Here is a 15,435-nt window from a genome sequence, read left to right as displayed (position 1 = left end):
AATGGCATGAAATTAGAAATTAATAACAAGAGGAAAACTGGAAAATTCACAAACACAGGAAATTAAACAATACTCTTTTGAATAACCAATGAATCAAAGAAGAAATTAAGAAATAAAGTTTCTTGAGACAAATGAAAATAGAAATTCACCATACCAGAACTTATGGGACATAGCAAAAGCAGTTCTTAGAGGGAAGTTCATAGCAATAAGTGCCTACATTAAGAAGTAAAAAATATCCCAAGTAAACAACCTAACTCTACACCTTAAGGAACTAGAAAAAGAAAAACAAAATTAGCCTAAATTAGAAGAAAGGAAATAATAAAGGTTAGAGCAGAAATAAATAGAGAATAGAAAAACAATTGAAAAATTAACCAAACTAAGAGTCAGTTCTTTAAAAAATAAACAAAACTGACAAACCCTTAAGTAGACTAAGGAAAAAAGAGAGAAGACCCAAACTAACAAAATTTAAATGAGTAAGGAGACATTACAACTGATACCACAGACAAGGAAAGAACCATCATAGGCTACTATGAACATGTATATGTCAAAAAAACAACCAACCAACCAACCAAACAAACAAACTGGACAACCTAGGAGAAATGGGAAAATTCTTAGAAACATACAGATTACCAAGACCGAATCAGTGAGAAATAGTAAATCTGAATAGGCCAATTACTACTAAGAAGATTAAATCATGAATAAAATGTCTCACAATGATGAAAAGCCTAGGACCAGGTGGCTTCACTGTTTGATTTTAGTAAACATGTAAAGAACAGTTAACACCAATCCTTCTCAAACTTTTCCCAAAAATTTGATGAGGAGAGAACATTCCCAAACTCATTTTTTGAGGCCATCATTATCCTGATACCAAAATCAGGAAAGGAAACTAGAAAAAAAAAAAAAAAAAAAAAAAAAAACCACTATAGGTCAATATCTTGATGAATGAGATGCCAAAATTCTCAATAAAATACTAGCAAACTAAATTTAGAAGTACATTAAAAGTATCATTCACCATAATCAAGTGGGATTTATCTCTGGGATGCAAAGATGTTTCAACAAGTGTAAATCAACCAATGTGATACATCACAGTAATAGAATGAAAGGAAAGGATTATATGATCATCTCAGTCGATGCACAAAAATTACTCAGCAAAATTCAACATCCATTCATGATATCTCAACACAATAAAAGCCATATAAGACAAACCCACAGCTGACATCATACTCAATGGTGAAAGGATTAAACTTTTCCTCTAACATCAGTAACACAGGATTCTCATTCTTATACTTTTATGCAACATAGTACTGGAGGTCCTAGTTAGAGCAATCAGACAATGAAAGAAAAGGAAGAAAGGGTGGAAGGGAAGGGCTTCAGGATCAGAAAGGAAGAAATAAAATTGTCTCTATTTGCAGATAACATAATTTTATATATAGAAAATTCTAAAGTCTCAACCAAAAACTGACAAATCTAATCAGTAAATTTAGTAAAGTTGTAGGATACAAAATCAACATACAAAAATCAGTAACATTTCTATACAGTAAAAATGAAATTTTTAAAAACAAAGACATCAATTCCATTTACAAGTAGCATCAAAAGCATCAAAAACAATAAAATACTTAACAAATTTAACTAAGGAGTGAAATGTGTTCATGCTAAAATCTACAAGACACTGACAAAAGAAATTGAAGATGACACAAATAAATGGAAAGGTATCTCATGTTTATGGATTGGAAGAAGTAATATTGTTAATATGTCAGTACTACAGAAAACCATCTATAAATTCAGTGCAACCACTATCAAAAGTCTAATGGCATTTTTTATAAGAGTAGAAAAAACTCTCCTGAAATATATATGGAAACACAGAAGACCCTGAATAGCCAAGGAAATCCTGAGAAAGAACAAAGCAGGAGGTATTATACTTCTTGATTTCAAGCTGTGCTATAAAGCTATAGTCATCAAAACATTGGGGGTACTGGCATAAAAATAAGCAAATAGAGTAATGAAACGAAATAGAAAGCCCAGAAATAAATTCAACCCTATATGGTCAGCTAACACTTGATAAGAGAGCCAAGAATACTCACTGGAGAAAAGATAGTCTCTTCAATAAATGTAGCTGGGATAATTGGATATTCACAAGTAAAAGAATGAAACTGGAACCATATATTATACTACTCACAAAAATTAACTCAAAATGGACTAAAGACTTAAATATAAGACCTGAATCTGTGAAACTCCTAGAAGGAAACAGGAACAAAGCTCTTTGACATGGGTCTTAATAATGATTTTTCAGTATGAAACCTGAAGCACAAGCAACAAAAGATAAACAAGTGGGACTACATCAAACTAAAAGTTCTCAGTCAAAAGAAACTGCCAACAAAGCATGAAGACAACCTATGGGATGAGAAAAAGTATTTGCAAACCATATATCTGATAAAGAGTTAATATCCAAAATATATATATTAAAAAAAACTCATACAACTTAACAGCAAAAACAAAATAACCCAATTAAAAATTTAGGCATTTTAAAAGGATCTAAATAGACATTTCTACAAGGAAGACATATAAAAGGCCAGAGGTACATGAAAAGATGCTCGACATCGCTAGTCATTAGGGAAATGCAAATTAAAATCACAATGAGATATTGCCTAATGCTCTTTAGAATGGCCATCATCAAAAAGACAAGAAGTAACAAACACTGGCATGGATGTGGAGAAAAGGGAACACTTGTGCACTGGTGGCGAGATTATGTGAATTGGTACAGCCACTATGGAAAACCATATGGAAGATCCAAAAAAATTAAAAATAGAGCTATCATATAATCCAGAAATTCCACTTTCGAGGCTGTATTCAAAGGTATCAAAAACACGAACTCAGGGACACCTGGGTGGTTCTGTTGGTTAAGTGACTGCCTGCAGCTCAGGTCATGATGCTGGAGTCCAGGATTAAGTCCTGCATTGGGCTCCCTGCTCTGCAGAGAGTCTGCTTCTCCCTTTAACCCTCCCCTCATCTCATTCTCTCTCCCTCTCTCTCTCTCTCTGTCTCTCAAATAAATAAATAAATAAAATCTTTATTATTTTTTTTAAAGATTTTTATTTATTTATTTGAGAGAGTGAGAGAGAGCATGAGAGGGGAGAAGGTCAGAGAGAGAAGCAGACTCTTTGTTGGGCAGGGAGCCCCATGTGGGACTCAATCCTGGGACTCCAGGATCTTGACCTGAGCTGAAGGCAGTCGCTTAACCAACTGAGCCACCCAGGCACCCTAAATAAAACACTTTTAAAAACACTAACTCAAAAAGATATCTACACCCCCATGTTCAAAGCACCATTATTTACAATAGTCAAGATATGGAAACATGATGAATGAATAAAGAAGTCATGGTGTATATACACAATGGAATATTTTCAGCATTAAAAATGGGGAAATAAACCATTTGCAATGACTTGGATGGACATTGAAAGCATTATGCTAAATGAAGACAGAGAAAGTGAAATCATAATGCTAAGTGTAGCCAGAGAAAGTAATTATGCTAAATGAAGTCAGAGAAAGGTAAATACTATATGATCTCACTTGTGTGGAATCTTAAAAGAAAAACTCTGATAAAGAGATCAGACTTATGATCACAAGGAGGGGTGGCAGGAGGAGACATTAGTGGAAGATTGTCAGAAGGTACAAACTTTCAGTTATAAGAACGACACATTACAGATATTTAATGTACAACATGGTGTCCATAGCTAACACTGGTGTATACAAAGTTGTTAAGAGAGTAAATCTTGGGACACCTGGGTGGCTCAGTTGGTTGAGCCGCTGCCTTCGGCTGGGGTTACAATCCCAGGATCCTGGGATCAAGTCCCACATTAGACTCCTTGCTCGGCGGGGAGTCTGCTTCTCTCTCTGCCTCTGCCTGCCACTCTGCCTGTTTGTGCACTCTCTCTCTCTCTCTGACAAATAAATAAATAATTAAAAATCTTTAAAAGAGAGTAAGAGTTCTCATCACAAGGAGAAAATAATATTTTCCCTTTATTCTTTTCTTCTTTCTTCTCCTTTTATTGGATCCATATGAGAAATCGGATGTTAGTTGAACTATTATGGTAATCATCTTAAATATGTAAATCATACCATCATACTACACACCTTAAACTTATACAAGGATGTATGCCAATTATTTCTCAATAAAACTGGAAAAAAATGAAATTTTCTACTAGAACTTCTCTTTGAAAAGTAAAACTAAAACAAAAACGTGATGATAGGATCTTCCTATTTTTTGTCAGGACACAGTTTTAAGAAAGTCAGATGGAGAGGGGAAAAAAAGCAACCTGGATTAGTCAAGAGCCAGATGTATGTATCTTTGGAAGAGATTTTTCAATAGGCAGTTTTAAAATTTTTTTAAATTAACCCCAGGTATCAATTTTTGGGTATATTTTCTGTCTAAGTCTTGGTTATTCATGGTGATTTGATTTAATTAATAAACATCTATACAATGCTTGGTTCATGCAAGGCCCTGTTCTATGTTCATTTAATCTTCTTGACAACCCTAAGGGCAAGGTACTAATGTGATCTTCATTTTATAAAAGAAAAAACTGAGACACATAGAAGGTACATAATTTCCCCAAAGTCATACAACCATAAAGAGGTTCAGAATTTGAACTCAGCAGGACTAACTCCACAGTTCGTGATTCTAAACACTGTGCTATGCTGTGCACCATTGTGATTGCTGTTTGCTATTAGTTTTGTGATTAATAAATTTTGAGAAAACTCAGTTTAAAACTTTTTGCTTTAGGGTCATTTTCATGGCGTTGGCCCTGTTCTAGATTACTCAGAGTTTCTAAATAGGTAGGAAACTGATAATTTTAAAACTCTTTAGTCGTCTGCTTACTAGGAGTATTTGTTGTTCTATATGCGCAAAGAGTATCACTGTGTCTGTCTCCTTTTTCCTCTTAATATTTCTTCAGGATTTCTCTCCTTGGGCTGATGAAACACTATGACTAAACAATTTATAAGAAACCACACAATTATAGGTGTTTTCCCCCAAGTTTTTATTTAAACTCCAGCTAGCTAACATACAGTACAATATTATTTCAGGTGTAGAATGTGGTGATTCATCACTTACATACACCGTTATAGTTTGATCACAATTGAAGTGTCAAGTGTAAGACATGTGTTATGAATGGATTTTAAAAACCACTTTCATTGCTTCTTTGGTGCTCTTCTTTTGTTAAGGAGACCAAAGAAAATAATGATTTAGATGTGATTTTTTTTTTTTAACCATTCAGTATCTTATTTAACAAGAAGACAATCTCCACAGGCTTCCAGTGTCACATCTACCAACCGATCAGAATTTGTACCCATTACCCACTTTCCCTTTTACAATGCATGAAGTATCTGTGCTCCTAAAGCCAGCCCCTTCATACACTACACCCTATCCTCTCTCTCCTATTCAAGGTCATCCCAATCTCTCTCCCACCACCATTTCTCTCTTCTCTTCTAGATCTTTCCTATTAACCTACAAATATGCCATTATGACTTCTATTTAAAAAAATACTCTCCCTTGACCCCATACCTCCTCCCTTAGAAATTGTACCATTCTATGCCTACACACTGTCTCCAACTTCTTTCCATTCACTCTCTCATGGGCTATTTTGTCCTACCACTCCAGCAAAGCTGTGATTACCAAGGTCATCATTGATCCCATATTGCTCATTCCAGGAGTCAGTTCTCAGTCCTCACTTTATTTGAACTATTGAAACAGAAGTGATCACCACCTCCTCCTTGGAAAACTTGATACTTGGCTCCCAGGAAGCCATTCTCTCTGCTTTTATCTCCCCTTGCTCTTTTACCTCACTGGTTTCTCCTCAATAAACTTGGATGGATCCTCCACATCATTCTAACTTCTGGGCCTTGGAGTGCCCTATGGGCTCTAAGTATATGTACTTCCTAGGAGATCTCAATCAATGCAGTATTATTTAGATGTCATTTATATGCTGACAATAGCAATTAACATCTCTGGTCTAGGCTTCTCTCCTGAACTCCAAATTCATGCATCCTATTGCCTCAAATATAGTACGCCCAAAATGTATTCTTGTTTTTCCCTGCAGACCTACCCCTTCCCCAGTTTTCTTTTTCTCAACAAATGGAAACTATTCTCCTAGTGCTCCAACCAAAAGCCTTGGTATTATCTTTGACTCTTACTTTTCCCCTTGCACACCTCCTACCGATACCTTCATCTATTGTCATAAACAAAGGCTCTACCTTTTAAATCGGAACTATTATAATAACTTCTTAATCTCTTAGTTTCTCTGCCTCCTCCTTTTCCATTCCCATTCTCCTTCTCCAGGCCATTTTCCACACAGCAGTCAAAGAAATGTCTTTAAAATTCATGTCAGATTATGTCACTTCCTGCATTACATTCTATATCTCTTGGATCTTATATCCTGCCACTTTCCCCCTAAGTCATCTTGTGCCAGCCATACCAGTCTACTTCCTCCTCTTCCAACACCCTGGCACATGTCGTCTTAGGCTTCTGCAGTGGCTGTTCTGCTGCCTGGAATACTACCCTTCCAGATGTCTGCATAACTCACTCTCACTTCATTCAGGGTCTCACTCCAATATCGTGTTAACAGAGACAAACTTCATCCTCAATTACCAAACTTAAAATAGCACCCTCTTTTTCTGTCACTTTGTTCATTTGCCCTACTTTTATTTTTTTCTTAGCACTTATCATCCCACCTGACACCCATTTATTTATCTATTGACTGTTTTCTCTTTCTCTTCTACAATAAAAAAAGAGGTTTTTTTCTATTTTCGTTGTTTTATCTCCAGTGCCTGACACAAGGCACTCACCAAATAATAGTTGAATGAATGAATATAATGAACGAGCAGTATGCAGCTGTACTTTAATGCTGAGCTATAGAGGAAAATATGCTGAACTAGGAGGACCTAACAAAGTGGGTGACCTTGGGGGGTGCCTAGGTGGCTCAGTCATTAAGTATCTGCCTTTGGCTCAGGTCTTGATCCCAGGGTCCTGGGCTCAAGCCCCACATCAGGCTCTCTGCTCAGCGGGAATCCTGCTTCCCCTCCCCCATTCCTCTTGCTTGTGTTCCTATTCTTGGTGTCTTTCTCTCTCTGTCAAATAAATAAATAAAATATTAAAAAAAAAAAAAGGTGGATGACCTTGGGCAAGTTATACAGCTCTGTGGGATTTTGCCTCCTCAATTGTAAAATGAGGTGTTTGGATTAAATGATTGCTAAAATCACCTCAGCTCCAAGAAGTTATGATTGAATGACTCTGAGGTTTGATTACTTTCCACTTTTCAGTCTCCGTGACACCTCAGGTTGTGAAATACAACATCCTCAGTATATATACTCCCTTCCTAATGAACAGTGAAAAGAGAGAAATTAAACAAGATTACAGACAAATTCATTTTAACAATATCAACATATGACATGATCATTATGTAATATTTCAATGCCCATACTGAAAATAGACTTTACTTCTAAAGAAGACATGACAGTAATTTTTTAATCTACCTGGCATTTCAATTAAGAGGGAGATAACTAATGTGTTTACCCCAAAACACTTTCTTGGCTCATCATTGTTCTAAGGGCATAAGACTACATCACAGCACAAAACAGCTATTGCCAATTCAAGTAGACAGCTCTGCTGTGGAAAAAATGCTCTCATAAATGACCAAAATGAACACCACCTAAAAGAGATTAATATAATTTATCTATGCATATAGACATTACCTACTTCCAAATTATAATAAGAGGCATTAATACGACTGTGCTGAACACCCTCCCCTTGGGTCATACCTACTCTCCATTTTTTTTAGTTGTCTTGTACAACTCCCTTGCCCTCTGGTTCTGGTCAGATTCAGTCAAATGAACACTAGAGATGTTGATGAGAAAGGAGACTGACGTTGGGAGAGTTGTTTCCCCAGCTCCTAGCTCTGCAGAGTTGTGATGACCAGCTATGTCCTCCACCAAAGTTCTCAGCCCCTCCTGTCCGGTGGCCCTCCTCACACAGCTTTCTCTGACTCTGGTATTGGTGATAAAGGAGCTCAGCTATTGCATGATGTCTTATGATTGCCCTGAATTCCAACCCTCCTTTGTCAATTGTCCCCTTATTATATTCTTTTTCATTTATTCTAATTTTGAGCATGCCATCTGTTTCCTATTAAGAATCATTAAAATAGAAAATTAGTAAGAGAATGTAAGACAAAAAATTAAGAGGATGGGAATATAGTTATGTCAGCAAACCAGGACTAAAAAGGGGTGCTGTAATTGAACATGGTTAAAGTTAAAAGGAAGCTTTTAGCTCTTATTTGCTAATAATAGACAACATCCTAGCACATCAGGAGCTGACAGCATGTACTGGGGGGGAGGGAAGCAAACCACCCAGTGGATAGCATTTTTAGTAGAACTGCTTTACAGAAGAATCTAAATCAATCCTCATATGATATTGCATCAACCTTTATAAGGCCTAGGATATAAAATTAAACCATAGTCCTGTGAAACTTTCTCTAGAAAGTGAAAGTGATGCTGCATGCAAGAGTGATAAAAAGTGAAAATGTTATATACAGGAATATTCAATGTTCTTGTCATCTGACTTGGTATAGAAATAGAGTTTGGAAACTTCTGGAATGAATAATAGTCATGTCCCTTAGACGTTCCTTCTAAACATTGATTTTTTTTGTTGGCCAGACTTTCAAAAAACATACTTTTGTAATTGTATTTATGTCTATTGTAGATAGTTTGGAAAATACAAACAAGCACACAGACTATAATAAAAGTCACCCCAGTTCCTAAACCAGTACCAAAAGAAAATTATTAAGTGTTCTTACATTCCTTTTTCTTTTTCTTTTCATTTTTTTATTTTTTATTTTTTATAAACATATAATATATTTTTATCTCCAGGGGTACAGGTCTGTGAATCGCCAGGTTTACACACTTCACAGCACTCACCATAGCACATACCCTCCCCAATGTCCATAACCCCACCCCCCTTCTCCCAACCCCCCTTCCCCGAGCAACCCTCAGTTTTTTGTGACTTATATTCCTTTTTCTACATACATGGGGAATTTAACTTAACTAGAATCATACTGCATATATTATTTTTAACCTATTTTAAAAATTTATCAATAAATCTTATATATTTCCCCTGTTTTCCTACCACATATTTTTTAGTGTTTACATAGTGTTTCATCATGTGAAATATTGCATTTAACCACTTTATTTTGGAGTATTAAATTATTTCCAACCTTTCACCATTTTAAGGCTGTAATGAATATACTGATACCTAAGTCTTTGCATATGTCCCTGCTTATTAATTCTAAACTTTGTTTCTTAATCCTTGAGGCTTTTTGCTAGTGATTTTCTTACTTATTCTTTAGAAAGAGTGTGTCAATCTACCCTCTTACCAGTGGTGGATGTACTTGTTTATCAGGTTGGAGATTGGTGGCAAAAATGTTCAAGTTTAGGATACTGGTCAGTAGCTGAAATACAAATAGTCTGAATTGTGGACTGAAAGGAGATCTATTCAAATAACCAGGCAGGAAGTTTGCAGATTTGACTTTCTATTTTGATTTCTTACCCATATAAAGAGTGTTCAAATGTTTGCATAAAGAGTGCAATGCAAAGTAATTCTTTTGGGGCCGAATTTTTATTGAGAAGCTTCACCAGGTCCTGGGTTGAAGCCCACAGAGCTCTCTATACCATAAACTATAGAAGAGATGATGTTGGCTGAAAGGTTTTGAGGATAGGGTGACAGAGTGTCCCTCTCTAGAAGAAGAAAAAAATCTTTAATCTGACCCTCATAGATGACCTATCTTGAGAAATACCATACCCCCAGGCTTTTTTGAGATTAAATGCACTTCTCCCCCACACATGAGTTAGTGGAGTGAACCACTGATTGTTTGTTGTCTGTTGTTATTGTCTAATTGAATACTTTTTTAGTAGTTTTGGTTTTATATAAGTTGAAATAAGAAGAGTTTTGTTCAGTGTTGCTTTTCTATATTGTTTGTCACTGGATTTATTTAGCAGAGGTTATATCATGTATTGCAAGATGCAGTACTAGATACAAATACGTATTACAGTGTAAGCATGTTCCTTACCCTTCAGAAATTCACATAAATGTGTGAAAGATTATGTGATGAAATCTAGATGCTTATCAAATCGATTGTAAGGAAAGAATAGTCATACTTCAATTGGCGGCGATTTTATGGGATACAGGCTGATCTAAATGGAGCAAATGGAAAAAAAAGTTAAAGTAAAAAAAAAAAAGCACAATAATTTTCTTTTAAGAGGACCTGCTGCTTTTCCATGTAACAATATCTCTATTTTGTGAGGGTGCATATTCCATACCAAAAGTAGAAAGATCTGTAAGATGCAAAGAATTAGCTAAGTAAATTAGAATCTAGAAAATGGACTAAAAGTCCATTATCTCAGTGGCTTATGAGTAATGGAATTGGATATTTTGGATTTCCTATTTCATATATTTTAAGCATCTAGTTAAGAATTATGACCTCCTTCTGAATAAGTCTATAAAGCCCTTGAAATAATGACCTGGGAACAAAGTATAGAAGTTTATTTGTTCGAAGATTCAACAACATACAGATTGCTTGAAATCAGAAACCAAACTATCTTCCTTCTACAATGCTTTAGTCCTACCATTTTGCTTTCTGTGTGTAAACAAGAAATTCTTATTTTATGCTGAATTATAATAATTCTTGGACTGAGGGCGTGAAAAAATATAATTTAATGGTTGTGTAGTATTAGTCTAAGCTTTTTTAGAATTAAACTTTGAGGTACTCTAATGCTGTAAACATTGTGTCCTAGTGGAATTTTTAACAGGAAACATGTTTGGAAGATTAGAAAGGTAAGATGGGATGTAAAAATGATCTCAGGGACGCCTGGGTGGCTCAGTGGGTTAAAGCCTCTGCCTTCGGCTCAGGTCATGATCCCAGGTTTCTGGGATTGAGCCCCACATCAGGCTTTCTGCTCAGTGGGGAGCCTGCTTCCTCCTATCTCTCTGCCTGCCTCTCTGCCTACTTGTGATCTCTCTCTGTCAAATAAATAAATAAAATCTTTAAAAAAAAATGATCTCAAACTCTTTGAAAAGTTAGCATAGCATTATTTTACAGAATAGTTTCTTTGGTTTATTTACACCTTTACTGGCTTAACTTCACCAAAACGAGCAAACTGTAGGACTGTGAAAGGGGAACATCCAATATGAATCTGAGATAATACGAGGAGATTGGTGGGGGGGAATGAAGTCCTGTTTTGTTTTTCAAAAAAGCAAGCTTTTCCTGAAAATGTCATCTGTGAAAGTCAAGGAAGAAACTTTAAATTCAACTCTTATTACTTGAACTTACTTTCTGATTTTCCTATCCCTAGAATGTCATAAGGATCACTCAAAAAGTAAAAAACAGCATGTTTGAAATCTGTGTCTCAACAAATGTCCCAAAGAACTAGCTGAATTTCCTTAGCCTTAACTTTAGTTTGAGGCTTTCAAAGTCAATAATTCTTGACACACAATTCCTGCTTCTATTAATTGTCAAAAAGTGAATGGAACTGTCCTTAGGGAAGTCCTTAGTTCAGACTTTACCATCCTGCAACTAAAACTGCTGGCCTTGTTCCCATCCACAACTTTGATATTCTTGGACCAGAGACCAGAAGAAGCTTCCACTCACCTAATGATGATCAATTAAGCTCTGTGTCAGACATGATACAAGATACTATAATACAAAGATGAATAATGCAGACCAATATGGAAAGTGCTATGCTAAGGATACATAAATAGTGCCTTAGAAGGTACACTTATGCCTGGAGGAGAGGGAGAAGGAGGAAGGCTGAGAAAGCAATGCTAAAACTGAGTCTTAAAGAATGGATAGGAGGGACTTAGCAGGCTACAGGCAGGGTAGACCATGCTGGGCATATAGTAAATACCTAAATATATCAGTAACAATCCAGTGGCAGAATCAAGGAACTCAAGGCAGGACAAAATGGAGAGTATAAACCTTCACCAGAGGTCGTTGGTGTGTCAAGGATGGAGCTAAGATATTTTCCTGGAAGGGTTCAGAGGGTGATTCAAGGAGGAGATGACGTTTGTTCTGATAGTAAGGGTAGAGTAAAACTGACAGGTGGAAGAGGGAAAGGATGTCATCCTACTTAAGAAATTTTGCAAAAGGCAGATAGGAAAGAAAGTACATGGTCATCTTCTTCTATTTATGCTCTCACCCTAGAGAGCTCATCTAATCCTGTGGCATCAAATACCATTTTAAGTGGATATTTCCTTAATTCAGATCTCCATCCTTGAATCAACCCTTGAGCTACCCATCTGCACCCTCCATATGTTTATTTGGAGTCTTCACTTCAAGGTCTTACAGTCATGTCAATTGTTCAATGTTCAATACTGAGCTCCTGATTGTCTTTCTTTCCCAAACCTGTTATTCTTCTAATCTTCCATCTCAGTTATTGGTTTAATCATTCAACTGGTTGCTCTAGCAAAAATCTAGATTCCCTTTTTCTTCAAACTTCATACCCAATCCCCCAGTGAGCAGTCTGGCTCCACTCAAAAGCCATCTCAAGTCTGCACACTTCCCTTCATCTCCTGGTCCAAGTGATCATTTTTGCCTTATTCTTCTATCTGGTCTCCTTGTTTCTCCTTTGCTCCTTTACTATCCATTCTTTACCCAATATCCAGAACTACCTTTTAAAAATATTAGTCAGATAATGTCACTCCCTGCTTTAAATTCTTCAATAGCTTTTCCTTGTTTCTAGACCTTAAATCCTCACCTAATCACTTAGCCCCCAGCTAGCTTCTCAGTCTCACTTCCATTTCTAACTCATACCACATGCTCAGCCATACTGGCTTCTTCCCAGTCTGAAAATGCACAAGGTCTTTCCCTACTCAATGCTGTTGTACCTAGAGCTCCCACTTCTGTGGTGATCATTCTCATTGTCTCACAATCATCTTCCAAGTTTTGATTCAAATGTCATTACAAAAATATGCCTTCTAATGAAAATTCTACCTCAAATTTTCAAATTAATCATTACTATACTTATTTCCTTCTTGGAACTTGACATGTAATATTCTGTTCATTCATTTATGTGTTTATTCTCTTTCTCTCTCTCTTTCTAGAAGTCCCAGCTCTATGAGGCTGAGGCCTTATTTCTCTTTAAGCATCATATCCCAAGTACACAGCACAGTACCTGGCTTAAAGCATGTGTTCAATAAATATTTGCTGAACAAATGAGTACCAAAGTCAGTAATATCTTAAGACTGGAGATAACAGTGACAGAATTAAATACACAAGAGACATTATGTAAAATAAGGATTGAGAAGGATCATTTAGTTTGCTCATTTAGTTTGTCACTGGTGAGACTAGTGAATTTGGTGGGAAGGCAGAGGTGGGAAAGTCATGGATGAGAAATAAAAATAGGAGATGTGAAATTCAAGAACAATAAGTATTCTAAGATGCTTGACTGAAAAAGGAACAATGAAGGGACAGTCTTGGGTATCTAAAGAAAATTATTTTAAATTTTGTAAATGGGTGAGATTTGTACGTATTTCCATGTGAGGAGAAGGAAGCAGCACAGACAAAGAGATTGAAGGTACGAAAGGAAGAGAGGTAGATGATAGAGTAAGGTTATGGAGAAGACAGAAATGGGGAGTAGAATCTGGAACCCATCTTGTACAAATGAATGACATCTCTTCTTCTGAGGGGCAAGGCATCAAGAAAGGTATCATTTAGAGCCTCCATTTTTCCTGGTAAAAGTGAAGAAAGAGGTAGTTATAGATCTTAACATAGTGAACAGGTTTTGGAATGTAGCCATGAGAAATTAAGAGTCATTAACCAGGAATTCATACAAGGAATGCTGGTTATTAATGAAGATTCAGTTGAAACCATAAATTTGTAGAAATTTTGTAGAAATAAATTTTGTAGAAAATTTTATAGAAAAAGTTTCACAATTGTGTAATTCATTCATCAATCAAAAATTTTTTTGGTATATACTATGGTCTAAACCCTTAATTAATGTTGGAAGTACCAAAATAAGTCACATTTTCTGAAGTCTAGCGGGGGAGAAACAAGCATATTAATTAGTGTCTTCCACAACAGACCTTCTGCAGGCAGTTACTCACTATCATTCACCATTGAGGTACTCTGCTTTTTCCAGCAAGATCCAGTCTCTTGAATCACACACAACATGACAAGCCAGAGTGGTTGAAGGGGCCTCTGTCAAATAAGCATTAACTTCAACTGTCCCACCTGCGGAACTAGGGGAACCCTGAATAATTGTTTCATCCTCCTGAAAATCCATATGAGTGCTTTCAGTTTTCTCAGTCTGCCTCCATTTTCAGAGAAGGGAAGTAAAACAGGTCTAGGAAGAACAAAGCTCTCACCTTTCTGAGTTTGATAAATTTGTCCTTTATTTTACCACATAAGTCAGAACTACTATATATCACAACCCTGCTAATTTTTTCTTCTCCTCCTTCCTCCCACCTATCTCCTGCCACTTCCCCAGAAGCATAAAGCTTTCAACATCCTGCTGTCCATTAGCATAAATAAACCCTTGCTTTTAAAGTAAAAATAGGTTTAATGCTGTATTTGTTAAAGACTGCATTATCGTAAGAGGATAAAAATATTCTTGAGTAACAGGTAGATCATAGATTTTAGAGATAACATGCTTCTATTGTGGTTCTCTGAAAGTCAATTATTTTAACCATAGATTTAAACTTCAGATCTCAGCATAAGTTACATTTTCACTTTAGAAGTTGTTAAACAATGCAGTTTCTCAAGACATGTACCTTCATGTTTTCATTTTTATTTGTTTTCAATATACTGTAGGCAGATCTAAGAAATGAAAAAAGATAACATGCCATTAAATTTAATATTGGCTATATGAACCAGGAGATATGTTGTTATAACTTTTCTCTTCATTTTGACTTATCTATTGTTAATTTAAATTTTATATATCATTTGTACTATAGATAAAAAAATACTGGGCTAAAAAAGAACAGAAATGGCAAGAAATGGAAATAAGAGATCTTCAGCGTCTGGAAGAACTGAAGAAATTAATGGCTGAACAGTCAGTGAAAGACAGAGAAAGGTAAAAGAAAAATCCTAAATTGCATAGTAATGGAGGTGGTTAGAGTAAACAGGGAGCATTTTTCTAACTTAAAGTATTCTTACAATATTTATATTCACAAATAGATAAAATCACACTTATAATGTATTTCAGTCTCTCATATTCATACACAAATCTCTAGTTTGTCATTTAGTTACTTAGATAGCTTCCAAGTTCAAACCCTCACAGGTAATTTCATAGTATTTGATTGCCCACTGTGTGCATGAAATGATACTGGCTGCTGCTATGACTTAATATGGTGACATAGAAGGAGGAAACCATTATTCAGAAAAGAAGGGAGACCCATTT

At 35.9% G+C, this 15,435-nt stretch overlaps 1 protein-coding gene across 1 annotated transcript in view; it reads left to right on the top strand.

The window, feature by feature from the left end:
- Positions 1–15,435, top strand: part of LOC111145087 (coiled-coil domain containing 148) — a 179,183-nt gene that overhangs the window by 105,406 nt on the left and 58,342 nt on the right. Inside the window, exon 11 of the mRNA XM_022499720.1 lies at positions 14,990–15,108. Coding sequence (XP_022355428.1) covers positions 14,990–15,108 — 119 coding nt within the window. The remainder of the gene's footprint in view (positions 1–14,989; positions 15,109–15,435) is intronic.

This window comes from Enhydra lutris, unplaced genomic scaffold (assembly GCF_002288905.1).
Source record: "Enhydra lutris kenyoni isolate GAN:26980312 unplaced genomic scaffold, ASM228890v2 scaffoldscaffold1, whole genome shotgun sequence".
Lineage (NCBI taxonomy): Eukaryota > Metazoa > Chordata > Mammalia > Carnivora > Mustelidae > Enhydra > Enhydra lutris.
This window is presented reverse-complemented; position numbering and strand designations above follow the sequence as displayed.